This window comes from Saimiri boliviensis, chromosome 12, assembly GCF_048565385.1.
Source record: "Saimiri boliviensis isolate mSaiBol1 chromosome 12, mSaiBol1.pri, whole genome shotgun sequence".
In the NCBI taxonomy this organism is placed as follows: Eukaryota; Metazoa; Chordata; class Mammalia; order Primates; family Cebidae; genus Saimiri; species Saimiri boliviensis.
This window is the reverse complement of record NC_133460.1, coordinates 105200226-105227196: the sequence shown is the minus strand read 5'-3', so window position 1 is coordinate 105227196 and position 26971 is coordinate 105200226. Positions and strand designations below refer to the sequence as shown.

General features: G+C 53.7%; 1 protein-coding gene and 1 long non-coding RNA gene across 7 annotated transcripts in view; one reads left to right on the top strand and one right to left on the bottom strand.

The window, feature by feature from the left end:
- The window catches only part of LOC120362525 (uncharacterized), a 99129-nt gene that overhangs the window by 51574 nt on the left and 20584 nt on the right, over positions 1 to 26971 (top strand). The gene's annotated exons all lie outside the window — the stretch shown is intronic.
- WDR11 (WD repeat domain 11) overlaps positions 26294 to 26971 on the bottom strand; it is a 59495-nt gene continuing 58817 nt past the window's right edge. The window contains exon 29 of the mRNA XM_003922142.4: positions 26294 to 26712. Within this exon, the coding sequence (XP_003922191.1) occupies positions 26555 to 26712 (158 nt within the window). The 3' untranslated portion in view covers positions 26294 to 26554. The remainder of the gene's footprint in view (positions 26713 to 26971) is intronic.

Here is a 26971-nt window from a genome sequence, read left to right as displayed (position 1 = left end):
TTTCAGAAGTGCCTTCCAAAAGCCCAGCTCCTCTTTCCTTCTTTTAAGGTGGCAGCAACATGTAATCGATCAAAACTGCTGTTACATTTTAATTAAAAGGGTTCTTTCATACACAAGTCATTTTGAGTCCGTCAAAATAATCCCAAGCAGGCTCCCAGAGAAACAGCCCCATTGCCTAGAACATTTTTCCTTGTGTGCCATTCCTGTGTGGCCCTCTTTTAGCAGCACAATTACAAGTTTGTGCCTGAATGCTTTACTTCAGTCACATCCTGTTGCTGAGAATGGAGTATCAGGGGTAGTCAGAGCTCAGGATTCACTGAAACCTAACATCATCCTCATGCAAGAGGAAGCCTCCAGGAAACAAATAGAGAAATTGTTTTTGTATTAATTGTGTCTATACGTTGAGACTTTCTGATCAGGTACTTGTGTGAGAGGGACATGAGGTTTGTATGAATCTGCTCCGTTACCGATTTTGAAAGAACAAAATGTCCTGCTACCATGTCCAAAGCAATGATTAGACCTAGAGCAGGACTGTGGTGGGGCAGCCAGACACATCTGGCACAGCAGGAAAAAGTACAGTGAGCAAACAGCTCCGAGACCAGCCAAGAGGAAGCACCCACCACCTACCACCCACCCAGCCTTCTTCCTGAAGAAGCCCCCACCTCCAGAGCAGCTCCTCCACCCCTACCCGGGCTTTGTGACAAAGGGAAGGGCCCAGGCCTGGCCCAGCAGCTTCTGTGGGGGCTGCTGCCCTGAAGTCATTCTCAGTCTTATTCCCCATTTCAGCTGCTTGTTTCAGCCTGTGAAGCCACCTCATTAGTGCACTGACTACACACGTTCCTAACAGCCTTTCATGAAAAGATTATTTAGAAAGGCTCAATGTCAAAACGATCCACACTTGCTGAGCTCTTGCTTTCTAATGCTTGGAGGTGGGTATGGCAGTTTTCAGCTCTGTGACCATGAATAACACCGGACAGATCACGTGCTCTGTTTGTAAGGGGACTTTCAGTTGTGTCTCAATATAGGCTTGGTCTCTGTGTCTCCATGGGAGTCCTAACTGTTACACTAGCCAGCTGGACTGACGCAAACTCAGGCTCTGGGCCTTGTCTGCTCACCATGTTCACACCCAGCTGCCGTGCCCAGCCCCGCTTCCCTCCCACAATCAGGCAGTGCCTTATTATCTATTCCTTGGCCTTAAATCCAAAGCATATTCATTTTTCAGAATGTACTCCTCTGGCATAAAGTTTCTTCTTTCTCTCTGCTTACTAAGTTTGGTAATTCATATGTTGAAGCCTTACCCTCCAGTGTGATGGTATTTGAGGATTCTGCCTTTTGGAGGTAACTAGGTTGAGGTTGACCCCATGATGGGATTAGGGCCTTTATAAGAGGGAAGAGAGAGAGTGCCCTTGCTTCATGTGAACACAAAGAGGAAAGGCCACATGAGAACACAGTGGAAGGCAGGACTCTACAAGCCAGAAAGTTCCTCACCGGGAACAAATCTGCCGGCACCTTTGTCTCAGACCTCCAGACTCTGGAACTATGAGAGATAACTGTCTGTTGTTTAGGCCACTCAGTCTATGCATTTGGTTATAACAGCCCAAGCTAAGACAATGGCTGAATAAAGAAATCTGGACACATAATAAACAATGTAAAGAAAGCTGTGTTTGCCGTGGCCTTAAGGAAGTCTAATGCAGCATGCCTAGGCAAAGAAAGGGCAGGTAATATGAGCCAGGACGGGACCAATAATGGTTCCTGGATTTCTTCTAGAACTGCTCGCCAAACCACTGAGCTAGGAACAAATATTCCTGGGACAGGCCTTCCTTTCCATGGAGCTCAGTTCCTTGGCAGAGGGGGTCAGACTGGTTGCTCTAAGGGTAGAAAGAGGCTACGCTTCTCTTTAAAAATTGTACCTCTTGGTGGGTATGATGTGTCACCCAGCTGGCTCAGGAGGAGAAAGACGGAAATGCTCACTTCCTCATCTCCAAGAGCCATGCGCTAAGCCACGTTCCCACTCGGACTCAGAGGTAGACTTGCTTGAGGTGTGGGTGTCCTTCCTGCCCTGTATTGCACCCATGGGATTCTCTGGATACAGCAGGAGCAGCCAGGCATTGAAGGCTGGGCGACCAGATGACTCCTGAGGGGCCAGCGTATCACCTGGCCTCATGCACAGCAATGCAGAGAACACAAAGGCCTGGACGGAATTTTGTATTTATTTATCATTTTGTAAGTTACAGACATTTATGTTTTCAGCAATAATTTATAATAGTTACATCTCATATTTCAACTATTAGAACAGAGAGAACATGAAAGTACAAAGACTTCAAAAATGAGGTTATTGTGATGTATCATAAAAGTAGTTAAAAGTCAAAATATCAAAGACCTCACCTACTGAACTAAACAGAAATCTTAAAACCTCTTATGAGCCTCTGAGCCTGAAATCACAAAACTTAGTAACTGCTTAAACCAAGAAATTAACATTTCTGTGTTTTCAAGGTAAGAAAACAAAAAATTGCTTTGGTAAGCTATCTTTAATATTAGATTAAATGTTTCTGCCCTGTTTGTATCTTGAAAGACTGTATATAAGGACAGGTACAGCATATAGTTGAGAAAACAGCTCACAAATTTCATTTACTACAGGTTTCTCAAACATCTTGACATTTAGTCAATGAGAAAAGTGATTTCATCTCTTGAATTTTAAGTCTAAAAAATTAAAATGTGTGCGACCCGCAGAGACCCTTCCCAAAATAATTTAATCTGAGGAACCGTTGGGCCGAGTCCACGTTTATTTGGGTCTGCGGGCAACTCGAGCGGGAGAGGGAAGAGCTGCACCCAGCAGCTGCCGGAGAGGGTTTTTATAGGGGCGGCGGCCTGTATAGGCGAGGTGTCGCAGAGTGATTGGTGGCGGGCGGAGGGGGATGTCGTGGCGTGCAAGGGTTGGTTTAGCTTTGGCGGGCTAAAGTGGGGAGATGATTGGCTTGCCTTGTTGCTGGGTAGACTGATCTCTAGAGGTGGCCTGCCAAATGTGGGTCCCGGATATGGGGGATGGGCTATCTCTACCCAACATTCCCGACTCCCTAAAAAGGAAAAAGGACGACGAGGTCGTTCTGGCTACTTCCTGCTGAAGGTGGGCGGCGGAGGGGTTTGATTTCTTAGGGAGCCTGAGAAGTGGGCAGAAGGGTGTAGTTTTCTGGGGAGGTTGGTGGGGGAGTGGTGTAGTTGTCCTGGGGGACAGGCGCTGGTGTGGTGTTATCGTAGTTTGGCTCCGGGAGGGGGAAGACTGGTTGTAGCATCATTTGGTTGATGGTAACTCGGGTTAGTTCTTGAAGCCATCGCTGGAGGAACTGGAAAAGACAAGGAGCAATGAGTAGAAGAAGACAGATTATTAGTAAGGGTCCAAGTAGTGGGGATAGGAGGGTATACATGGAAGACGACCACCATGCGGAGGCTTCTGTTGAAAACTTGTAATTTTGGAGGCTGGTTTTGATTTTTTGGAGATTTTCAATTCGCGTTTCTACCAGTCCGGACTCGTTCACATAGTAGCAGCATTCTTCTTGTAGGAAGATGCAGGTTCCTCCACGCTCCGCCGTTAAGTAGATCCAGCGCCCTCCGATTTTGGAGGGCTACCTGGGTGACTGAGGTGATCTGTCGTTGGAGAGATGCTAGAGACGCTGCTGAGTCCTCAATGGCTGCCTGAAGTTGTGAGGAAAGGCGAGCCAGAGCTTGGTGAGAATGGAACAATGCCCCTCCTCCCATCCCAGTGGCCAGCGCGGAGCCTGTAAGGGACAGGCCCACAGCCACCGGGAGGAAGGCCGCCCTTCGGGCGCGATGAGACGGAGCCTGTGGGACCTGTAGTAGAAGGAACTCGGCCGGAGAGTAGACAGTGAGCCGAGGTACTAGGGTGACTGGAAGGCATAAGAGAGTTGGAGGCTGGCTAGAGGACAGGGTTTTGGTTAGGGTGCCATTGCACCAGAAGAAAATGCCCCGTGGAGCGGTTAGGTTGGTTGAAACCCGCCTGGTGTGGTTACAATGGGAGTAACTGTGGCCTAGGGAGTAGCAGGCCGGGAGCTGAGACTCAGGTAGGGCATAGAGGTGTACGTTAGGAATAGGAGTAAAGGGGTTGGATGGTTCCGAGGTATTATGCGGGAAGGGAACCGGTACCGCAACGAGGGGAGTCTGTCCTAGAGTGGCACACAGAAGGCAGGAGGTTAAATTAGTAAGCCCGGACTGATTGGCAAGTGCCAATCCCTCCCTGAGGAGGGCGATCCATGAAAAGGGGGTGTTGCAGGGTTGGAGCTGGTTGGTTAGGACTTGTTCCTGACTTTGTATGGAAGAACGAACCTGTGCGGGGGTAAGGACGTAAGCGCGCCATATGTACAGGTGTGAGGACGGGAACTGTTGTTTTGGGAAGTCGTAAAGGGCTGCCTTTTGAGGACTGGTCCATCTTTGGTCCCACGGGTCGGAAATGGTTAGAGTGAATTGGTTTTTTCCCATTGGGGTTCCCTGGGGGTTTAATTGTGGAGTTCTGGTTACAGGTGAGAAACCGTTTTTACTGTTCGGGTATGGTGGGACTTGGTCCAGGGTACAGGATGACCAGACACAGCCCAGACAAGAGTGCCAGGAAGAGGCCTTACAGCCATCAGGCTGTTTGTAGTGGAAGCAGAGTACAGGGCAGGGGAACTTGGAGTTAAAAAAGGAGGAAAAGTTGACCTGAATGGGGTGTGAGCACCCCGCAGCGGGACAGTCCGAGGTGGCTAGGAGATGATTGTGAGAGTAAGGGGAGGAGTCACATATATGATGTGTCTTGGTATAGTTTTCAGTAAGGAAGAATCTCCAGACATACTGAGAGGGGTTAAGTTTTGGTAAGTTTGAGAGATAGAGGGCCAGTAGGAGTACACTCCCAGCGGGAAGAGGGGGGCCATCAGGACACCTTTTCACTCGGGACAAGTGGACCCACGACGGGATTTGTGCGACTTTAATGGCTGAAGGGGTGGCGAGGATGACCGTGTAAGGGCCCTCCCACCGAGGAACTAGAGGCCTTGGGGTAAGGGTTTTTATGAGGACTGGGTCTCCAGGGGAGATTCCCTTGGAATTGGTAGGAGGATTAGAGGGGTGGGGTATGGAGGAATTTGTGTGCTCCCTGAGGAGGTTCCTGAGGAGGGTGAAGTAGGGGAGATAATTTTCCAGGGGGGTGGAGGTGGAGGGGTGGACAGCAGAAAGGGGCGCCCGTAAAGGAGTTCGAACAGGCTGAGCTGTGATGAGCCCCGTGGACGTGCCCGTAACATGGCAAGGGCTAGGGGAAGCAGAGTGATCCACGACTGTCGGAGTTCTAAGGAGAGTTTGGTGAGCTGCTCCTTGATGAGCCCGTTGGCTCGCTCTACCTTACCAGAAGATTGAGGATGGTAGGCAGCGTGGAGTTTCCACTGGATTCCTAGGGAGGTAGAAACAGCATTAGTGACCTTGGAGATAAAGGCGGGGCCGTTGTCAGACTGGATGGTAGCTGGGAGTCCAAAACGAGGGATAATGTCCTGGATCAGATGGTGGGCCACTTGGTCAGCCGACTCAGAGGTGGTAGGGAAAGCCTCTATCCATCCTGAAAAAGTGTCAACCAGGGTTAACAAATACTTAAAACGTTTGTGTTTAGGCATATGGGTGAAATCAATCTGCCAATCCTGACCCGGTAAGAACCCGCGGAGCTGGTGGAGTTGCTGGCGGAGGTGACACGCCCCTTGAGAATTGGTCATTGCACACGTGAGACAGTTTTTGTGGACTTGGTGGATGGTTTGAGCGAATCCGCTGGGGTGTAGCAGGGGTGTAAGGGAGTGGAGTAAGGCTTTTGGTCCGATATGGAGCAAGTTATGGATGTCCCGTATGATTGTGGTTTTTTGGGACTGGGGAAGGATAAGTAGGTTATGTTTAAAGGCCCATCCATCTCTGAAGGCAACACCAGGGGTTTATTGTAGGGTTTGGAGTTCGGTGTCAGAATACTGAGGATTGTAACAATGAGATAGAAAATATATTTTGGCCGGGGGTGGACAGTTTCGCGCAGTGTCCCTTGCTGTCCTATCGGCAAATGCATTACCGAGTGCCTCAGGAGACCCCGAGGACTGATGTCCCCGACAATGAATGATGGCTACTTGTTTAACAAACAGGCAGTTGGATGGCCTCGATGAGGCCAGCGATAAGCTTGCCATTGATTACCGGGGTACCCTTGGTGGTGAGGAAGCCTCTTTCCTTCCAGATCATACAGTGAGAATGTGCAATAAGGAAGGCATACTTGGAGTCTGTGTAGATGTTGACGATCTTGTCTTTTGCCCATTTAAGAGCTTGGGTGAGTGCGACAAGCTCTGCCTGTTGGGAGGTGGTACCTAAAGGTAGGGAGTGGGTTTCAATGACTTCAGAGTGGGTGACGACGGCATACCCAGCTGCACGAGGTTTGGAGGGACGTGAGAAAGAGCTGCCGTCTACCAAGAGGGTTACAGCTGCCTTTAGGGGGGTAGCCTGTAGATCCGGTCGTGGGGACTGGGCCTCAGATAGAACCTCGGGGCAGCTATGCTCGGCGGGGGAAGCGGCGGGATCAGGAAGGAGGGTGGCCGGGTTTAGGGCAGGACAGTGGGAAAGAGTAATGTTGGGATTTTCTATAAAGAGTAGATGCATGAGCTGGATCCTAGAAGGTCCCAGGTGTGGCAAGGACTGGTGAGAAAAGAGTTCCTGGAGCTTATGGGGGGAGAAGACCTGAAGTGGCTGCTGCAAATTTATTTTGAGGGCTTCTGGGGTGAGAATAGCGGCTGCCACCAGTGCCCGGAGACAAGGCTGCCACCCTTTTCCGGTGGGTCCCAGTTGTTTGGAGAGATAGGCTAAGGGAAGAAGGGTGGGGCCAACGGGCTGCGCTAAGACTCCTAGGGCCACATGAGCCCTTTCATCAGTGTACAAGTGGAAAGGGAGGCTAGGGTTGGGTAAGGCCAGGCCTGTGGAGGCGCATAGAGTTTGGAGTAAGGTGTGGAAAGCTTGTGTGACCGCACCTGGAGAGGACAACGGTCCCTCGGGAGTGTCCGCGGCGGCTTGGTATAGTGGTTTTGCCAGGAGGGCAAAGTTTGGGACCCAGTGGCGGAAGAACCCAACCATTCCCAGGAAGGAGAGTATTTCTGCTGCCGTCTGGGGTGGTTGGAGGGACCTGAGGGCCTGCAAGCGGTCAGCTGTGATAGATTTTTTTCCAGGAGTTATTTGCAGGCCCAGGTAGGTTACAGAGGGGGTGGCTATTTGGGCCTTTTTGGGGGTTACGCGGTACCCCCTCGAGCCCAGAAAGTTCAGCAAGAGGGTGGTGGCCCGAACACATTCAGGGTGGCTGGGAGAGCAGACCAGCAGGTCATCAACATATTGAAGGACAACAGAAGGAGCGAGGTTGCAGTCAAGGAGGTCGGCGGCCAGAGCTTGCCCAAGTAAGTGAGGGCTGTCCCTGAAGCCCTGGGGGAGGACCGTCCAAGTGAGTTGTTGAGAAAGGTCTGTGTGTGGGTCCTCCCAGGTGAAGGCGAAAATGAAGTATGAATCAGGGTGAAGGGGAATGGTGAAGAAGGCATCCTTGAGATCCAGGACTGAAAAGAAAGCCGTGTTGTGGGGGATTTTTGAGAGTAAGGTGTAGGGGTTGGGGACAACCGGGTGTATGGGGATGACGGCATCGTTGACCAGGCAGAGATCCTGGACCAGTCGATACTCTCCAGACGGTTTGCGAACAGGGAGGATGGGAGTATTACACGGGGAGTTGATGGGGATGAGGAGGCCGCGACCTTTGAGTCTGTTGACGATGGGAGAAAGTCCAAGGCGGTGCTTCCTGGAGATGGGGAACTGGGGACGACAGAGGAATCTGGGAGAATGTTCCTTAAGGGAAATTTTGACAGGTTGGTGGTGTTTGGCAATTGTGGGTGTTTCAGTGTTCCAGACCTGGGGGTTGACGTCTGGGAGGAGGGAAAGAGAGTTTGTGGGAGTAGACGTAGGGTCAGAACTGTGGAGTAGCACTAGGAAGCAGCAGTTGGTGGTGGGGGAGAAGGTGATGTTGGTGTGGAGTTTGGCAAGAATATCGCGGCCCAACAGGGGCACGGGACAGGAAGGGATGACTAGGAAGGAATGACTAAACAAAGTGGGACCATATGAGCAAGTTAACGGAGGGGTTTGCCGTGGGACGTGGGGGGCGCCATCAATCCCCATAACAGAAACCTGGGAAGGACGAGTTTCGCCATGGTAAAAAGGAAGTACGGAATAGGTAGCCCCCGTATCGAGTAAGAAGGAGACACTTTTACCCGCTACCTGAAGCGACACCCTGGGCTCGGCAAGGGTAAGCGGGGTTGAGGAGCCAGGGCCTCTCTAGTCGTTTAAGAGCCCCAGCAACTCGGGACAGAAACCTCCGGAAGAATCCGACTTTCGTGCACTCTGGTCGGAGGCCGGATCATCCAGGGTTGCCCCGCGTGATCCAATCCCTCTGCCAAGGGCGGCTGAGGCCTTGGGCGCACTGGGGCAATCCGACTTCCAGTGTCCCGTGAGTTGACAAAGGGGGCAAGGCTTAGTGGACGGACGGGGTTGTAGGCAGTTGGAGGCCCAGTGACCCTCATTTCCGCATTTGAAGCAAGCTCCCGGGGTGGGGGGGCGCTGACGGCCACCAGATTTCCCACCCCCTGCCGGCCGCAGAGCTGCCACCAAGGCTTGGGTTTGTAGAGTGACCTTCTGTTTCATTCGGGCCTGGCGGGCTGCCTCTTCTGTATCCTCCCGGGCGTTAAAAACTTTAAAGGCCATTTTACCAGGTCCTGTATGGGGGTTTCCGGCCCATCTTCAACCTTTTTTAGTTTTTTTCGGATATCAGGGGCAGATTGTGAGATGAAATGGGAGGCGAGAACAGTCACCCCACTTTGGGACGCGGGGTCCAGCCGGGTAAAACGGACAAGAGCATCTTGCAAGCGGCCGAGAAAGAGAGTGGGATTTTCATCTGCCCTTTGAGTTATTTCTCTAAGTTTGTCATAGTTTACCACCTTATTGGAGACAGTATCCATGCCCCGTAGGAGATATTGGAGCATGCGGTCACGAGCTGGGATGTGGGATCCTGGCCCCTCCTGATAAATCCACTGGGGGTCTGTGCTAGGGAGAACTTCAGCCCCAACGGGGACCTGGTTGGGGTTTATAGCATGGTCCCTGTCAGCTATATGTCTAGCCGCCGCTAGAATGCGCACATGTTCTTCTGCGGAAAGAGTGGAGGTGCAAATGACACGGATGTCGTGCCATGTGAGACTATAGGCTTGAGTAAGGTACTGAAACTCCCTAATATAGGTGGAGGGATCAGCCGAGAAAGATCCAAGTCGGCGTTTGATTTGAGCCAGGTCTTGGAGGGAGAAAGGAACATGAACTCTGACGAGACCTTCTGCCCCGGCCACCTCACAAAGTGGCGCCAAGACAGTCGGTGGGTGGGAACGAGTATGGGCCGCAACTGGAGAACTTAAAGGGGGCGGCACCGCGACGGCAGGAGGGGAGGAGGAGGAGCTGTGGGTGTGGGGGCAGAGGTAGAGGAAGTTGGGGGAGCGGGGGCAGGTCCTGCAACCGGCGGAGGCGGGGGGTTGGGGTGAGTAGGAGGGGGGTGCGACAGATGATCAGGCAGCTCCTCCTGCGGTTCATAAGGAGGGGGAGAGCTGACCTTGGGAGGGGTACGAGCTAAGAGAACTTGATGAGTGGAACAGGAGGAGCAGAGGTCGGGGTGGGAACGCAAATCCCAAAAAGCCTGGACGTACGGCACCTCGCGATCCTTGCCAGTACGGCGACAAAAATTGTCTAGGTCTCGTAGGACGTTGAAATCGAAAGTACCAGTTGGAGGCCAATGTGACCGGTTATCAAGCTGGTATTGGGGCCAGGCCACTTGGGATAGAAAGATAAGCTTCTTTCGTTTGAGGATCTGGGAGTAGCCCAGCCGAGAAAAGTTGGAGTAAGCACCCGAGAGGGGTGTTGTTAGGAATTTGAGACTCCGTGTTCCCCATGGCGCGTGTGGCGGGACCTTCCTTTTAGCGGGATTGGGCTAGAGTGGTGTGGGAAGAGGCGTCCCGTCTGTCCCACAGCCCCTCTAGAGGGAAATAGGAAGAGTCAGAGGAGGCGTCCCCCGTCTGGCTGCCCCTATTATGTGAATGTGCGTGTGGGAAGGACCAGAGGAGGCGTCCCTCGTCTAATCACTTCCAAGGCTCCTGGAGCCTGGTTGGAGGATCTGACTCGGGCCGGCCGGCGCTTGGCGAGGGATCCGTGGAGTGGGGGACGCGAAAGGAAAAGAGGCCACCACACGCACCGCGGGGAAGATAGGCAAGCAAATGGACTTACCTTATCCGGAGCGTGGAGGCCAATTCAGAGGAAGGGGGTCGCCAGAGGGAGGGGGCCGCTGGTGGACCAGCCGCCCACACCTCCCGGGTTTCGGCATCAAATGTGCGACCCGCAGAGACCCTTCCCAAAATAATTTAATCTGAGGAACCGTTGGGCCGAGTCCAGGTTTATTTGGGTCTGCGGGCAACTCGAGCGGGAGAGGGAAGAGCTGCACCCAGCAGCTGCCGGAGAGGGTTTTTATAGGGGCGGCGGCCTGTATAGGCGAGGTGTCGCAGAGTGATTGGTGGCGGGCGGAGGGGAATGTCGTGGCGTGCAAGGGTTGGTTTAGCTTTGGCGGGCTAAAGTGGGGAGATGATTGGCTTGCCTTGTTGCTGGGCAGACTGATCTCTAGAGGTGGCCTGCCGAATGTGGGTCCCGGATATGGGGGATGGGCTATCTCTACCCAACATTCCCGACTCCCTAAAAAGGAAAAAGGACGACGAGGTCGTTCTGGCTACTTCCTGCTGAAGGTGGGCGGCGGAGGGGTTTGATTTCTTAGGGAGCCTGAGAAGTGGGCAGAAGGGTGTAGTTTTCTGGGGAGGTTGGTGGGGGAGTGGTGTAGTTGTCCTGGGGGACAGGCGCTGGTGTGGTGTTATCGTAGTTTGGCTCCGGGAGGGGGAAGACTGGTTGTAGCATCATTTGGTTGATGGTAACTCGGGTTAGTTCTTGAAGCCGTCGATGGAGGAACTGGAAAAGACAAGGAGCAATGAGTAGAAGAAGACAGATTATTAGTAAGGGTCCAAGTAGTGGGGATAGGAGGGTATACATGGAAGACGACCACCATGCGGAGGCTTCTGTTGAAAACTTGTAATTTTGGAGGCTGGTTTTGATTTTTTGGAGATTTTCAATTCGCGTTTCTACCAGTCCGGACTCGTTCACATAGTAGCAGCATTCTTCTTGTAGGAAGATGCAGGTTCCTCCACGCTCCGCCGTTAAGTAGATCCAGCACCCTCCGATTTTGGAGGGCTACCTGGGCGACTGAGGTGATCTGTCGGAGAGATGCTAGAGACGCTGCTGAGTCCTCAATGGCTGCCTGAAGTTGTGAGGAAAGGCGAGCCAGAGCTTGGTGAGAATGGAACAATGCCCCTCCTCCCATCCCAGCGGCCAGCGCGGAGCCTGTAAGGGACAGGCCCACAGCCACCGGGAGGAAGGCCGCCCTTCGGGCGCGATGAGACGGAGCCTGTGGGACCTGTAGTAGAAGGAACTCGGCCGGAGAGTAGACAGTGAGCCGAGGTACTAGGGTGACTGGAAGGCATAAGAGAGTTGGAGGCTGGCTAGAGGACAGGGTTTTGGTTAGGGTGCCATTGCACCAGAAGAAAATGCCCCGTGGAGCGGTTAGGTTGGTTGAAACCCACCTGGTGTGGTTACAATGGGAGTAACTGTGGCCTAGGGAGTAGCAGGCCGGGAGCTGAGACTCAGGTAGAGCATAGAGGTGTACGTTAGGAATAGGAGTAAAGGGGTTGGATGGTTCTGAGGTATTATGCGGGAAGGGAACCAGTACCGCAACGAGGGGAGTCTGTCCTAGAGTGGCACACAGAAGGCAGGAGGTTAAATCAGTAAGCCCGGACTGACTGGCAAGTGCCAATCCCTCCCTGAGGAGGGCGATCCATGAAAAGGGGGTGTTGTGGGGTTGGTTAGGACTTGTTCCTGACTTTGTATGGAAGAACGAACCTGTGCGGGGGTAAGGACGTAAGCGTGCCATATGTACAGGTGTGAGGATGGGAACTGTTGTTTTGGGAAGTCGTAAAGGGCTGCCTTTTGAGGACTGGTCCATCTTTGGTCCCACGGGTCGGAAATGGTTAGAGTGAATTGGTTTTTTCCCATTGGGGTTCCCTGGGGGTTTAATTGTGGAGTTCTGGTTACAGGTGAGAAACCGTTTTTACTGTTCGGGTATGGTGGGACTTGGTCCAGGGTACAGGATGACCAGACACAGCCCAGACAAGAGTGCCAGGAAGAGGCCTTACAGCCATCAGGCTGTTTGTAGTGGAAGCAGAGTACAGGGCGGGGGACCTTGGAGTTAAAAAAGGAGGAAAAGTTGACCTGAATAGGGTGTGAGCACCCCGCAGTGGGACAGTCCGAGGTGGCTAGGAGATGATTGTGAGAGTAAGGGGAGGAGTCACATATATGATGTGTCTTGGTATAGTTTTCAGTAAGGAAGAATCTCCAGACATACTGAGAGGGGTTAAGTTTTGGTAAGTTTGAGAGATAGAGGGCCAGTAGGAGTACACTCCCAGCGGGAAGAGGGGGGGCCATCAGGACACCTTTTCACTCGGGACAAGTGGACCCACGACGGGATTTGTGCGACTTTAATGGCTGAAGGGGTGGCGAGGATGACCGTGTAAGGGCCCTCCCACCGAGGAACTAGAGGCCTTGGGGTAAGGGTTTTTATGAGGACTGGGTCTCCAGGGGAGATTCCCTTGGAATTGGTAGGAGGATTAGAGGGGTGGGGTATGGAGGAATTTGTGTGCTCCCTGAGGAGGTTCCTGAGGAGGGTGAAGTAGGGGAGATAATTTTCCACGGGGATTGTGTTTGGAGGTGGAGGGGTGGACAGCAGAAAGGGGCGCCCGTAAAGGAGTTCGAACAGGCTGAGCTGTGATGAGCCCCGTGGACGCGCCCGTAACCTGGCAAGGGCTAGGGGAAGCAGGGTGATCCACGACTGTCGGAGTTCTAAGGAGAGTTTGGTGAGCTGCTCCTTGATGAGCCCGTTGGCTCGCTCTACCTTACCAGAAGATTGAGGATGGTAGGCAGCGTGGAGTTTCCACTGGATTCCTAGGGAGGTAGAAACAGCATTAGTGACCTTGGAGATAAAGGCGGGGCCGTTGTCGGACTGGATGGTAGCTGGGAGTCCAAAACGAGGGATAATGTCCTGGATCAGATGGTGGGCCACTTGGTCAGCCGACTCAGAGGTGGTAGGGAAAGCCTCTATCCATCCTGAAAAAGTGTCAACCAGGGTTAACAAATACTTAAAGCGTTTGTGTTTAGGCATATGGGTGAAATCAATCTGCCAATCCTGACCCGGTAAGAACCCGCGGAGCTGGTGGAGTTGCTGGCGGAGGTGACACGCCCCTTGAGAATTGGTCTTTGCACACGTGAGACAGTTTTTGTGGACTTGGTGGATGGTTTGAGCGAGTCCACTGGGGTGTAGCAGGGGTGTAAGGGAGTGGAGTAAGGCTTTTGGTCCGATATGGAGCAAGTTATGGATGTCCCGTATGATTGTGGTTTTTTGGGACTGGGGAAGGATAAGTAGGTTATGTTTAAAGGCCCATCCATCTCTGAAGGCAACACCAGGGGTTTATTGTAGGGTTTGGAGTTCGGTGTCAGAATACTGAGGATTGTAACAATGAGATAGAAAATATATTTTGGCCGGGGGTGGACAGTTTCGCGCAGTGTCCCTTGCTGTCCTATCGGCAAATGCATTACCGAGTGCCTCAGGAGACCCCGAGGACTGATGTCCCCGACAATGAATGATGGCTACTTGTTTAACAAACAGGCAGTTGGATGGCCTCGATGAGGCCAGCGATAAGCTTGCCATTGATTACCGGGGTACCCTTGGTGGTGAGGAAGCCTCTTTCCTTCCAGATCATACAGTGAGAATGTGCAATAAGGAAGGCATACTTGGAGTCTGTGTAGATGTTGACGATCTTGTCTTTTGCCCATTTAAGAGCTTGGGTGAGTGCGACAAGCTCTGCCTGTTGGGAGGTGGTACCTAAAGGTAGGGAGTGGGTTTCAATGACTTCAGAGTGGGTGACGACGGCATACCCAGCTGCACGAGGTTTGGAGGGACGTGAGAAAGAGCTGCCGTCTACCAAGAGGGTTACAGCTGCCTTTAGGGGGGTAGCCTGTAGATCCGGTCGTGGGGACTGGGCCTCAGATAGAACCTCGGGGCAGCTATGCTCGGCGGGGGAAGCGGCGGGATCAGGAAGAAGGGTGGCCGGGTTTAGGGCAGGACAGTGGGAAAGAGTAATGTTGGGATTTTCTATAAAGAGTAGATGCATGAGCTGGATCCTAGAAGGTCCCAGGTGTGGCAAGGACTGGTGAGAAAAGAGTTCCTGGAGCTTATGGGGGGAGAAGACCTGAAGTGGCTGCTGCAAATTTATTTTGAGGGCTTCTGGGGTGAGAATAGCGGCTGCCACCAGTGCCCGGAGACAAGGCTGCCACCCTTTTCCGGTGGGTCCCAGTTGTTTGGAGAGATAGGCTAAGGGAAGAAGGGTGGGGCCAACGGGCTGCGCTAAGACTCCTAGGGCCACATGAGCCCTTTCATCAGTGTACAAGTGGAAAGGGAGGCTAGGGTTGGGTAAGGCCAGGCCTGTGGAGGCGCATAGAGTTTGGAGTAAGGTGTGGAAAGCTTGTGTGACCGCACCTGGAGAGGACAACGGTCCCTCGGGAGTGTCCGCGGCGGCTTGGTATAGTGGTTTTGCCAGGAGGGCAAAGTTTGGGACCCAGTGGCGGAAGAACCCAACCATTCCCAGGAAGGAGAGTATTTCTGCTGCCGTCTGGGGTGGTTGGAGGGACCTGAGGGCCTGCAAGCGGTCAGCTGTGATAGATTTTTTTCCAGGAGTTATTTGCAGGCCCAGGTAGGTTACAGAGGGGGTGGCTATTTGGGCCTTTTTGGGGGTTACGCGGTACCCCCTCGAGCCCAGAAAGTTCAGCAAGAGGGTGGTGGCCCGAACACATTCAGGGTGGCTGGGAGAGCAGACCAGCAGGTCATCAACATATTGAAGGACAACAGAAGGAGCGAGGTTGCAGTCAAGGAGGTCGGCGGCCAGAGCTTGCCCAAGTAAGTGAGGGCTGTCCCTGAAGCCCTGGGGGAGGACCGTCCAAGTGAGTTGTTGAGAAAGGTCTGTGTGCGGGTCCTCCCAGGTGAAGGCGAAAATGAAGTATGAATCAGGGTGAAGGGGAATGGTAAAGAAGGCATCCTTGAGATCCAGGACTGAAAAGAAAGCAGTGTTGTGGGGGATTTTTGAGAGTAAGGTGTAGGGGTTGGGGACAACCGGGTGTATGGGGATGACGGCATCGTTGACCAGGCGGAGATCCTGGACCAGTCGATACTCTCCAGACGGTTTGCGAACAGGGAGGATGGGAGTATTACACGGGGAGTTGATGGGGATGAGGAGGCCGCGACCTTTGAGTCTGTTGACGATGGGAGAAAGTCCAAGGCGGTGCTTCCTGGAGATGGGGAACTGGGGACGACAGAGGAATCTGGGAGAATGTTCCTTAAGGGAAATTTTGACAGGTTGGTGGTGTTTGGCAATTGTGGGTGTTTCAGTGTTCCAGACCTGGGGGTTGACGTCTGGGAGGAGGGAAAGAGAGTTTGTGGGAGTAGACGTAGGGTCAGAACTGTGGAGTAGCGCTAGGAAGCAGCAGTTGGTGGTGGGGGAGAAGGTGATGTTGGTGTGGAGTTTGGCAAGAATATCGCGGCCCAACAGGGGCAGGGGACAGGAAGGGATGACTAGGAAGGAATGACTAAACAAAGTGGGACCATATGAGCAAGTTAACGGAGGCGTTTGCCGTGGGACGTGGGGGGCGCCATCAATCCCCATAACAGAAACCTGGGAAGAACGAGTTTCGCCATGGTAAAAAGGAAGTACGGAATAGGTAGCCCCCGTATCGAGTAAGAAGGAGACACTTTTACCCACTACCTGAAGCGACACCCTGGGCTCGGCAAGGGTAACCGGGGTTGAGGAGCCAGGGCCTCTCTAGTCGTTTAAGAGCCCCAGCAACTCGGGACAGAAACCTCCGGAAGAATCCGACTTTCGTGCACTCTGGTCGGAGGCCGGATCATCCAGGGTTGCCCCGCGTGATCCAATCCCTCTGCCAAGGGCGGCTGAGGCCTTGGGCGCACTGGGGCAATCCGACTTCCAGTGTCCCGTGAGTTGACAAAGGGGGCAAGGCTTAGTGGACGGACGGGGTTGTAGGCAGTTGGAGGCCCAGTGACCCTCATTTCTGCATTTGAAGCAAGCTCCCGGAGGGGGGGGGCGCTGACGGCCACCAGATTTCCCACCCACTGCCGGCCGCAGAGCTGCCACCAAGGCTTGGGTTTGTAGAGTGACCTTCTGTTTCATTCGGGCTTGGCGGGCTGCCTCTGCTGTATCCTCCCGGGCGTTAAAAACTTTAAAGGCCATTTTTACCAGGTCCTGTATGGGGGTTTCCGGCCCATCTTCAACCTTTTTTAGTTTTTTTCGGATATCAGGGGCAGATTGTGAGATGAAATGGGAGGCGAGAACAGTCGCCCCACTTTGGGACGCGGGGTCCAGCCGGGTAAAACGGACAAGAGCATCTTGCAAGCGGCCGAGAAAGAGAGTGGGATTTTCATCTGCCCTTTGAGTTATTTCTCTAAGTTTGTCATAGTTTACCACCTTATTGGAGACAATATCCATGCCCCGTAGGAGACATTGGAGCATGCGGTCACGAGCTGGGATGTGGGATCCTGGCCCCTCCTGATAAATCCACTGGGGGTCTGTGCTAGGGAGAACTTCAGCCCCAACGGGGACCTGGTTGGGGTTTATAGCATGGTCCCTGTCAGCTATATGTCTAGCCGCCGCTAAAATGCGCTCATGTTCTTCTGCGGAAAGAGTGGAGGTGCAAATGACACGGATGTCGTGCCATGTGAGACTATAGGCTTGAGTAAGGTACTGAAACTCCCTAATATAGGTGGAGGGATCAGCCGAGAAAGATCCAAGTCGGCGTTCGATTTGAGCCAGGTCTTGGAGGGAGAAAGGAACATGAACTCTGACGAGACCTTCTGCCCCGGCCACCTCACAAAGTTGCGCCAAGACAGTCGGTGGGTGGGAACGAGTATGGGCCGCAACTGGAGAACTTAAAGGGGGCGGCACCGCGACGGCAGGAGGGGAGGAGGACGAGGAAGGAGGAGGAGGAGCTGTTGGTGTGGGGGCAGAGGTAGAGGAAGTTGGGGGAGCGGGGGCAGGTCCTGCAACCGGCGGAGGCGGGGGGTTGGGGTGAGTAGGAGGGGGGTGCGACAGATGATCAGGCAGCTCCTCCTGCGGTTCATAAGGAGGGGGAGAGCTGACCTTGGGAGGGGTACGAGCTAAGAGAACTTGATGAGTGGAACAGGAGGAGCAGAGGTCGGGGTGGGAACGCAAATCCCAAAAAGCCTGGACGTACGGCACCTCACGATCCTTGCCAGTACGGCGACAAAAATTGTCTAGGTCTCGTAGGACGTTGAAATCGAAAGTACCAGTTGGAGGCCAATGTGACCGGTTATCAAGCTGGTATTGGGGCCAGGCCACTTGGGATAGAAAGATAAGCTTCTTTCGTTTGAGGATCTGGGAGTAGCCCAGCCGAGAAAAGTTGGAGTAAGCACCCGAGAGGGGTGTTGTTAGGAATTTGAGACTCCGTGTTCCCCATGGCGCGTGTGGCGGGACCTTCCTTTTAGCGGGATTGGGCTAGAGTGGTGTGGGAAGAGGCGTCCCGTCTGTCCCACAGCCCCTCTAGAGGGAAATAGGAAGAGTCAGAGGAGGCGTCCCCCGTCTGGCTGCCCCTATTATGTGAATGTGCGTGTGGGAAAGACCAGAGGAGGCGTCCCTCGTCTAATCACTTCCAAGGCTCCTGGAGCCTGGTTGGAGGATCTGACTCGGGCCGGCCGGCGCTTGGCGAGGGATCCGTGGAGTGGGAGACGCGAAAGGAAAAGAGGCCACCACACGCACCGCGGGGAAGATAGGCAAGCAAATGGACTTACCTTATCCGGAGCGTGGAGGCCAATTCAGAGGAAGGGGGTCGCCAGAGGGAGGGGGCCGCTGGTGGACCAGCCGCCCACACCTCCCGGGTTTCGGCATCAAATGTGCGACCCGCAGAGACCCTTCCCAAAATAATTTAATCTGAGGAACCGTTGGGCCGAGTCCAGGTTTATTTGGGTCTGCGGGCAACTCGAGCGGGAGAGGGAAGAGCTGCACCCAGCAGCTGCCGGAGAGGGTTTTTATAGGGGCGGCGGCCTGTATAGGCGAGGTGTCGCGGAGTGATTGGTGGCAGGCAGAGGGGAATGTCGTGGCATGCAAGGGTTGGTTTAGCTTTGGCGGGCTAAAGTGGGGAGATGATTGGCTTGCCTTGTTGCTGGGTAGACTGATCTCTAGAGGTGGCCTGCCGAATGTGGGTCCCGGATATGGGGGATGGGCTATCTCTACCCAACATTCCCGACTCCCTAAAAAGGAAAAAGGACGACGAGGTCGTTCTGGCTGCTTCCTGCTGAAGGTGGGCGGCGGAGGGGTTTGATTTCTTAGGGAGCCTGAGAAGTGGGCAGAAGGATGTAGTTTTCTGGGGAGGTTGGTGGGGGAGTGGTGTAGTTGTCCTGGGGGACAGGTGCTGGTGTGGTGTTATCGTAGTTTGGCTCCGGGAGGGGGAAGACTGGTTGTAGCATCATTTGGTTGATGGTAACTCGGGTTAGTTCTTGAAGCCATCGCTGGAGGAACTGGAAAAGACAAGGAGCAATGAGTAAAAGAAGACAGATTATTAGTAAGGGTCCAAGTAGTGGGGATAGGAGGGTATACATGGAAGACGACCACCATGCGGAGGCTTCTGTTGAAAACTTGTAATTTTGGAGGCTGGTTTTGATTTTTTGGAGATTTTCAATTCGCGTTTCTACCAGTCCGGACTTGTTGACACTGTAGCAGCATTCTTCTTGTAGGAAGATGCAGGTTCCTCCACGCTCCGCCGTTAAGTAGATCCAGCGCCCTCCGATTTTGGAGGGCTACCTGGGCGACTGAGGTGATCTGTCAGAGAGATGCTAGAGACGCTGCTGAGTCCTCAATGGCTGCCTGAAGTTGTGAGGAAAGGCGAGCCAGAGCTTGGTGAGAATGGAACAATGCCCCTCCTCCCATCCCAGCGGCCAGCGCGGAGCCTGTAAGGGATAGGCCCACAGCCACCGGGAGGAAGGCCGCCCTTCGGGCGCGATGAGACGGAGCCTGTGGGACCTGTAGTAGAAGGAACTCGGCCGGAGAGTAGACAGTGAGCCGAGGTACTAGGGTGACTGGAAGGCATAAGAGAGTTGGAGGCTGGCTAGAGGACAGGGTTTTGGTTAGGGTGCCATTGCACCAGAAGAAAATGCCCAGTGGAGCGGTTAGGTTGGTTGAAACCCGCCTGGTGTGGTTACAATGGGAGTAACTGTGGCCTAGGGAGTAGCAGGCCGGAAGCTGAGACTCAGGTAGAGCATAGAGGTGTACGTTAGGAATAGGAGTAAAGGGGTTGGATGGTTCCGAGGTATTATGCGGGAAGGGAACCGGTACCGCAACGAGGGGAGTCTGTCCTAGAGTGGCACACAGAAGGCAGGAGGTTAAATTAGTAAGCCCGGACTGATTGGCAAGTGCCAATCCCTCCCTGAGGAGGGCGATCCATGAAAAGGGGGTGTTGCGGGGTTGGAGCTGGTTGGTTAGGACTTGTTCCTGACTTTGTATGGAAGAACGAACCTGTGCGGGGGTAAGGACGTAAGCGCGCCATATGTACAGGTGTGAGGACGGGAACTGTTGTTTTGGGAAGTCGTAAAGGGCTGCCTTTTGAGGACTGGTCCATCTTTGGTCCCACGGGTCGGAAATGGTTAGAGTGAATTGGTTTTTTCCCATTGGGGTTCCCTGGGGGTTTAATTGTGGAGTTCTGGTTACAGGTGAGAAACCGTTTTTACTGTTCGGGTATGGTGGGACTTGGTCCAGGGTACAGGATGACCAGACACAGCCCAGACAAGAGTGCCAGGAAGAGGCCTTACAGCCATCAGGCTGTTTGTAGTGGAAGCAGAGTACAGGGCGGGGGACCTTGGAGTTAAAAAAGGAGGAAAAGTTGACCTGAATGGGGTGTGAGCACCCCGCAGCGGGACAGTCCGAGGTGGCTAGGAGATGATTGTGAGAGTAAGGGGAGGAGTCACATATATGATGTGTCTTGGTATAGTTTTCAGTAAGGAAGAATCTCCAGACATACTGAGAGGGGTTAAGTTTTGGTAAGTTTGAGAGATAGAGGGCCAGTAGGAGTACACTCCCAGCGGGAAGAGGGGGGGCCATCAGGACACCTTTTCACTCGGGACAAGTGGACCCACGACGGGATTTGTGCGACTTTAATGGCTGAAGGGGTGGCGAGGATGACCGTGTAAGGGCCCTCCCACCGAGGAACTAGAGGCCTTGGGGTAAGGGTTTTTATGAAGACTGGGTCTCCAGGGGAGATTCCCTTGGAATTGGTAGGAGGATTAGAGGGGTGGGGTATGGAGGAATTTGTGTGCTCCCTGAGGAGGTTCCTGAGGAGGGTGAAGTAGGGGAGATAATTTTCCAGGGGGGTTGTGTTTGGAGGTGGAGGGGTGGACAGCAGAAAGGGGCGCCCGTAAAGGAGTTTGAACAGGCTGAGCTGTGATGAGCCCCGTGGACGCGCCCATAACCTGGCAAGGGCTAGGGGAAGCAGGGTGATCCACGACTGTCGGAGTTCTAAGGAGAGTTTGGTGAGCTGCTCCTTGATGAGCCCGTTGGCTCGCTCTACCTTACCAGAAGATTGAGGATGGTAGGCAGCGTGGAGTTTCCACTGGATTCCTAGGGAGGTAGAAACAGCATTAGTGACCTTGGAGATAAAGGCGGGGCCGTTGTCGGACTGGATGGTAGCTGGGAGTCCAAAACGAGGGATAATGTCCTGGATCAGATGGTGGGCCACTTGGTCAGCCGACTCAGAGGTGGTAGGGAAAGCCTCTATCCATCCTGAAAAAGTGTCAACCAGGGTTAACAAATACTTAAAGCGTTTGTGTTTAGGCATATGGGTGAAATCAATCTGCCAATCCTGACCCGGTAAGAACCCGCGGAGCTGGTGGAGTTGCTGGCGGAGGTGACACGCCCCTTGAGAATTGGTCTTTGCACACGTGAGACAGTTTTTGTGGACTTGGTGGATGGTTTGAGCGAGTCCACTGGGGTGTAGCAGGGGTGTAAGGGAGTGGAGTAAGGCTTTTGGTCCGATATGGAGCAAGTTATGGATGTCCCGTATGATTGTGGTTTTTTGGGACTGGGGAAGGATAAGTAGGTTATGTTTAAAGGCCCATCCATCTCTGAAGGCAACACCAGGGGTTTATTGTAGGGTTTGGAGTTCGGTGTCAGAATACTGAGGATTGTAACAATGAGATAGAAAATATATTTTGGCCGGGGGTGGACAGTTTCGCGCAGTGTCCCTTGCTGTCCTATCGGCAAATGCATTACCGAGTGCCTCAGGAGACCCCGAGGACTGATGTCCCCGACAATGAATGATGGCTACTTGTTTAACAAACAGGCAGTTGGATGGCCTCGATGAGGCCAGCGATAAGCTTGCCATTGATTACCGGGGTACCCTTGGTGGTGAGGAAGCCTCTTTCCTTCCAGATCATACAGTGAGAATGTGCAATAAGGAAGGCATACTTGGAGTCTGTGTAGATGTTGACGATCTTGTCTTTTGCCCATTTAAGAGCTTGGGTGAGTGCGACAAGCTCTGCCTGTTGGGAGGTGGTACCTAAAGGTAGGGAGTGGGTTTCAATGACTTCAGAGTGGGTGACGACGGCATACCCAGCTGCACGAGGTTTGGAGGGACGTGAGAAAGAGCTGCCGTCTACCAAGAGGGTTACAGCTGCCTTTAGGGGGGTAGCCTGTAGATCCGGTCGTGGGGACTGGGCCTCAGATAGAACCTCGGGGCAGCTATGCTCGGCGGGGGAAGCGGCGGGATCAGGAAGGAGGGTGGCCGGGTTTAGGGCAGGACAGTGGGAAAGAGTAATGTTGGGATTTTCTATAAAGAGTAGATGCATGAGCTGGATCCTAGAAGGTCCCAGGTGTGGCAAGGACTGGTGAGAAAAGAGTTCCTGGAGCTTATGGGGGGAGAAGACCTGAAGTGGCTGCTGCAAATTTATTTTGAGGGCTTCTGGGGTGAGAATAGCGGCTGCCACCAGTGCCCGGAGACAAGGCTGCCACCCTTTTCCGGTGGGTCCCAGTTGTTTGGAGAGATAGGCTAAGGGAAGAAGGGTGGGGCCAATGGGCTGCGCTAAGACTCCTAGGGCCACATGAGCCCTTTCATCAGTGTACAAGTGGAAAGGGAGGCTAGGGTTGGGTAAGGCCAGGCCTGTGGAGGCGCATAGAGTTTGGAGTAAGGTGTGGAAAGCTTGTGTGACCGCACCTGGAGAGGACAACGGTCCCTCGGGAGTGTCCGCGGCGGCTTGGTATAGTGGTTTTGCCAGGAGGGCAAAGTTTGGGACCCAGTGGCGGAAGAACCCAACCATTCCCAGGAAGGAGAGTATTTCTGCTGCCGTCTGGGGTGGTTGGAGGGACCTGAGGGCCTGCAAGCGGTCAGCTGTGATAGATTTTTTTCCAGGAGTTATTTGCAGGCCCAGGTAGGTTACAGAGGGGGTGGCTATTTGGGCCTTTTTGGGGGTTACGCGGTACCCCCTCGAGCCCAGAAAGTTCAGCAAGAGGGTGGTGGCCCGAACACATTCAGGGTGGCTGGGAGAGCAGACCAGCAGGTCATCAACATATTGAAGGACAACAGAAGGAGCGAGGTTGCAGTCAAGGAGGTCGGCGGCCAGAGCTTGCCCAAGTAAGTGAGGGCTGTCCCTGAAGCCCTGGGGGAGGACCGTCCAAGTGAGTTGTTGAGAAAGGTCTGTGTGTGGGTCCTCCCAGGTGAAGGCGAAAATGAAGTATGAATCAGGGTGAAGGGGAATGGTGAAGAAGGCATCCTTGAGATCCAGGACTGAAAAGAAAGCCGTGTTGTGGGGGATTTTTGAGAGTAAGGTGTAGGGGTTGGGGACAACCGGGTGTATGGGGATGACGGCATCGTTGACCAGGCGGAGATCCTGGACCAGTCGATACTCTCCAGACGGTTTGCGAACAGGGAGGATGGGAGTATTACACGGGGAGTTGATGGGGATGAGGAGGCCGCGACCTTTGAGTCTGTTGACGATGGGAGAAAGTCCAAGGCGGTGCTTCCTGGAGATGGGGAACTGGGGACGACAGAGGAATCTGGGAGAATGTTCCTTAAGGGAAATTTTGACAGGTTGGTGGTGTTTGGCAATTGTGGGTGTTTCAGTGTTCCAGACCTGGGGGTTGACGTCTGGGAGGAGGGAAAGAGAGTTTGTGGGAGTAGACGGAGGGTCAGAACTGTGGAGTAGCGCTAGGAAGCGGCAGTTGGTGGTGGGGGAGAAGGTGATGTTGGTGTGGAGTTTGGCAAGAATATCGCGGCCCAACAGGGGCAGGGGACAGGAAGGGATGACTAGGAAGGAATGACTAAACAAAGTGGGACCATATGAGCAAGTTAACGGAGGCGTTTGCCGTGGGACGTGGGGGGCGCCATCAATCCCCATAACAGAAACCTGGGAAGGACGAGTTTTACCATGGTAAAAAGGAAGTACGGAATAGGTAGCCCCCGTATCGAGTAAGAAGGAGACACTTTTACCCGCTACCTGAAGCGACACCCTGGGCTCGGCAAGGGTAAGCGGGGTTGAGGAGCCAGGGCCTCTCTAGTCGTTTAAGAGCCCCAGCAACTCGGGACAGAAACCTCCGGAAGAATCCGACTTTCGTGCACTCTGGTCGGAGGCTGGATCATCCAGGGTTGCCCCGCGTGATCCAATCCCTCTGCCAAGGGCGGCTGAGGCCTTGGGCACACTGGGGCAATCCGACTTCCAGTGTCCCATGAGTTGACAAAGGGGGCAAGGTTTAGTGGGTGGACGGGGTTGTGGGCAGTTGGAGGCCCAGTGACCCTCATTTCCACATTTGAAGCAAGCTCCCGGAGGGGGGTGGGCGCTGACGGCCACCAGATTTCCCACCCCCTGCCGGCCGCAGAGCTGCCACCAAGGCTTGGGTTTGTAGAGTGACCTTCTGCTTCATTCGGGCCTGGCGGGCTGCCTCTGCTGTATCCTCCCGGGCGTTAAAAACTTTAAAGGCCATTTTTACCAGGTCCTATATGGGGGTTTCCGGCCCATCTTCAACCTTTTTTAGTTTTTTCCGGATATCAGGGGCAGATTGTGAGATGAAATGGGAGGCGAGAACAGTCGCCCCACTTTGGGACGCGGGGTCCAGCCGGGTAAAACGGACAAGAGCATCTTGCAAGCGGCCGAGAAAGAGAGTGGGATTTTCATCTGCCCTTTGAGTTATTTCTCTAAGTTTGTCATAGTTTACCACCTTATTGGAGACAGTATCCATGCCCCGTGGGAGATATTGGAGCATGCGGTCACGAGCTGGGATGTGGGATCCTGGCCCCTCCTGATAAATCCACCGGGGGTCTGTGCTAGGGAGAACTTCAGCCCCAACGGGGACCTGGTTGGGGTTTATAGCATGGTCCCTGTCAGCTATATGTCTAGCCGCCGCTAGAATGCACTCATGTTCTTCTGCGGAAAGAGTGGAGGTGCAAATGACACGGATATCGTGCCATGTGAGACTATAGGCTTGAGTAAGGTACTGGAACTCCCTAATATAGGTGGGGGGATCAGCCGAGAAAGATCCAAGTCGGCGTTCGATTTGAGCCAGGTCTTGGAGGGAGAAAGGAACATGAACTCTGACGAGACCTTCTGCCCCGGCCACCTCACGAACTGGCACCAAGACAGTCGGTGGGTGGGAACGAGTATGGGCCGCAACTGGAGAACTTAAAGGGGGCGGCACCGCGACGGCAGGAGGGGAGGAGGACGAGGAAGGAGGAGGAGGAGCTGTTGGTGTGGGGGCAGAGGTAGAGGAAGTTGGGGGAGCGGGGGCAGGTCCTGCAACCGGCGGAGGCGGGGGGTTGGGGTGAGTAGGAGGGGGGTGCGACAGATGATCAGGCAGCTCCTCCTGCGGTTCATAAGGAGGGGGAGAGCTGACCTTGGGAGGGGTACGAGCTAAGAGAACTTGATGAGTGGAACAGGAGGAGCAGAGGTCGGGGTGGGAACGCAAATCCCAAAAAGCCTGGACGTACGGCACCTCACGATCCTTGCCAGTACGGCGACAAAAATTGTCTAGGTCTCGTAGGACGTTGAAATCGAAAGTACCAGTTGGAGGCCAATGTGACCGGTTATCAAGCTGGTATTGGGGCCAGGCCACTTGGGATAGAAAGATAAGCTTCTTTCGTTTGAGGATCTGGGAGTAGCCCAGCCGAGAAAAGTTGGAGTAAGCACCCGAGAGGGGTGTTGTTAGGAATTTGAGACTCCGTGTTCCCCATGGCGCGTGTGGCGGGACCTTCCTTTTAGCGGGATTGGGCTAGAGTGGTGTGGGAAGAGGCGTCCCGTCTGTCCCACAGCCCCTCTAGAGGGAAATAGGAAGAGTCAGAGGAGGCGTCCCCCGTCTGGCTGCCCCTATTATGTGAATGTGCGTGTGGGAAAGACCAGAGGAGGCGTCCCTCGTCTAATCACTTCCAAGGCTCCTGGAGCCTGGTTGGAGGATCTGACTCGGGCCGGCCGGCGCTTGGCGAGGGATCCGTGGAGTGGGAGACGCGAAAGGAAAAGAGGCCACCACACGCACCGCGGGGAAGATAGGCAAGCAAATGGACTTACCTTATCCGGAGCGTGGAGGCCAATTCAGAGGAAGGGGGTTGCCAGAGGGAGGGGGCCGCTGGTGGACCAGCCGCTCACACCTCCCGGGTTTCGGCACCAAATGTGCGACCCGCAGAGACCCTTCCCAAAATAATTTAATCTGAGGAACCGTTGGGCCGAGTCCAGGTTTATTTGGGTCTGCGGGCAACTCGAGTGGGAGAGGGAAGAGCTGCACCCAGCAGCTGCCAGAGAGGGTTTTTATAGGGGCGGCGGCCTGTATAGGCGAGGTGTCGCGGAGTGATTGGTGGCGGGCGGAGGGGAATGTCGTGGTGTGCAAGGGTTGGTTTAGCTTTGGCGGGCTAAAGTGGGGAGATGATTGGCTTGCCTTGTTGCTGGGTAGACTGATCTCTAGAGGCGGCCTGCCGAATGTGGGTCCCGGATATGGGGGATGGGCTATCTCTACCCAACAAAAAGTATTTCCAGGGATTCTTAAAGCTCTCTCCAAAAGTATAAAATATTATGGACTTTCAAAATCGTAAGCATTCGCATTCTTTCTGAGACCAACACAGGATACAAATCTTACTCCCAGCACAGATGGTTACATGCATTTGGGCACACATAGCCTTAGAACAGTGGTGAAATAGCTCACAGGATCCTGTACTCCTCGTCATCCTGGACTGTGATGGTGACCACAGCCAGACCATACCCCCTTCCCATCTGCCTTCCACATCAGATTCCCTGGCATTTATTAAGCTGTCACTCTTTGCTGGGTTCTTCCTTGGAGGACTCCAGCTCATTCAGTAAGTCTTTTCCAGCTGCTCCAGCTTTTGAAGCAAAGAGAACTGCTCCCTGCTTAAAACCGAGGCTCTTCAGACTCCGGGCATAATCTGCATATACAGCAGTGAGGAGTTTCTGTAAACCATAGTTAAGGAAAAGAAGAATAAAAGGGGCTGTGATGAGGCTTCCCCATGGGCTCCCAGAGGCAGGAAAGATGAGTCACCTCTGCTCTGCTGGCTGCTCAGAAGGGACCTGGCGTCCACAGCGGGCAGCACAGGATGAACACAGCAGCCTCTTTGCGGGTGGAGGGTGATTCAGGCTATAGGAGGCCATGTCTCAGTCTGTGCCATTATCCCCTTTCACACCAGCTGAGTCCATAGCTTCTCCTTCAAGAGA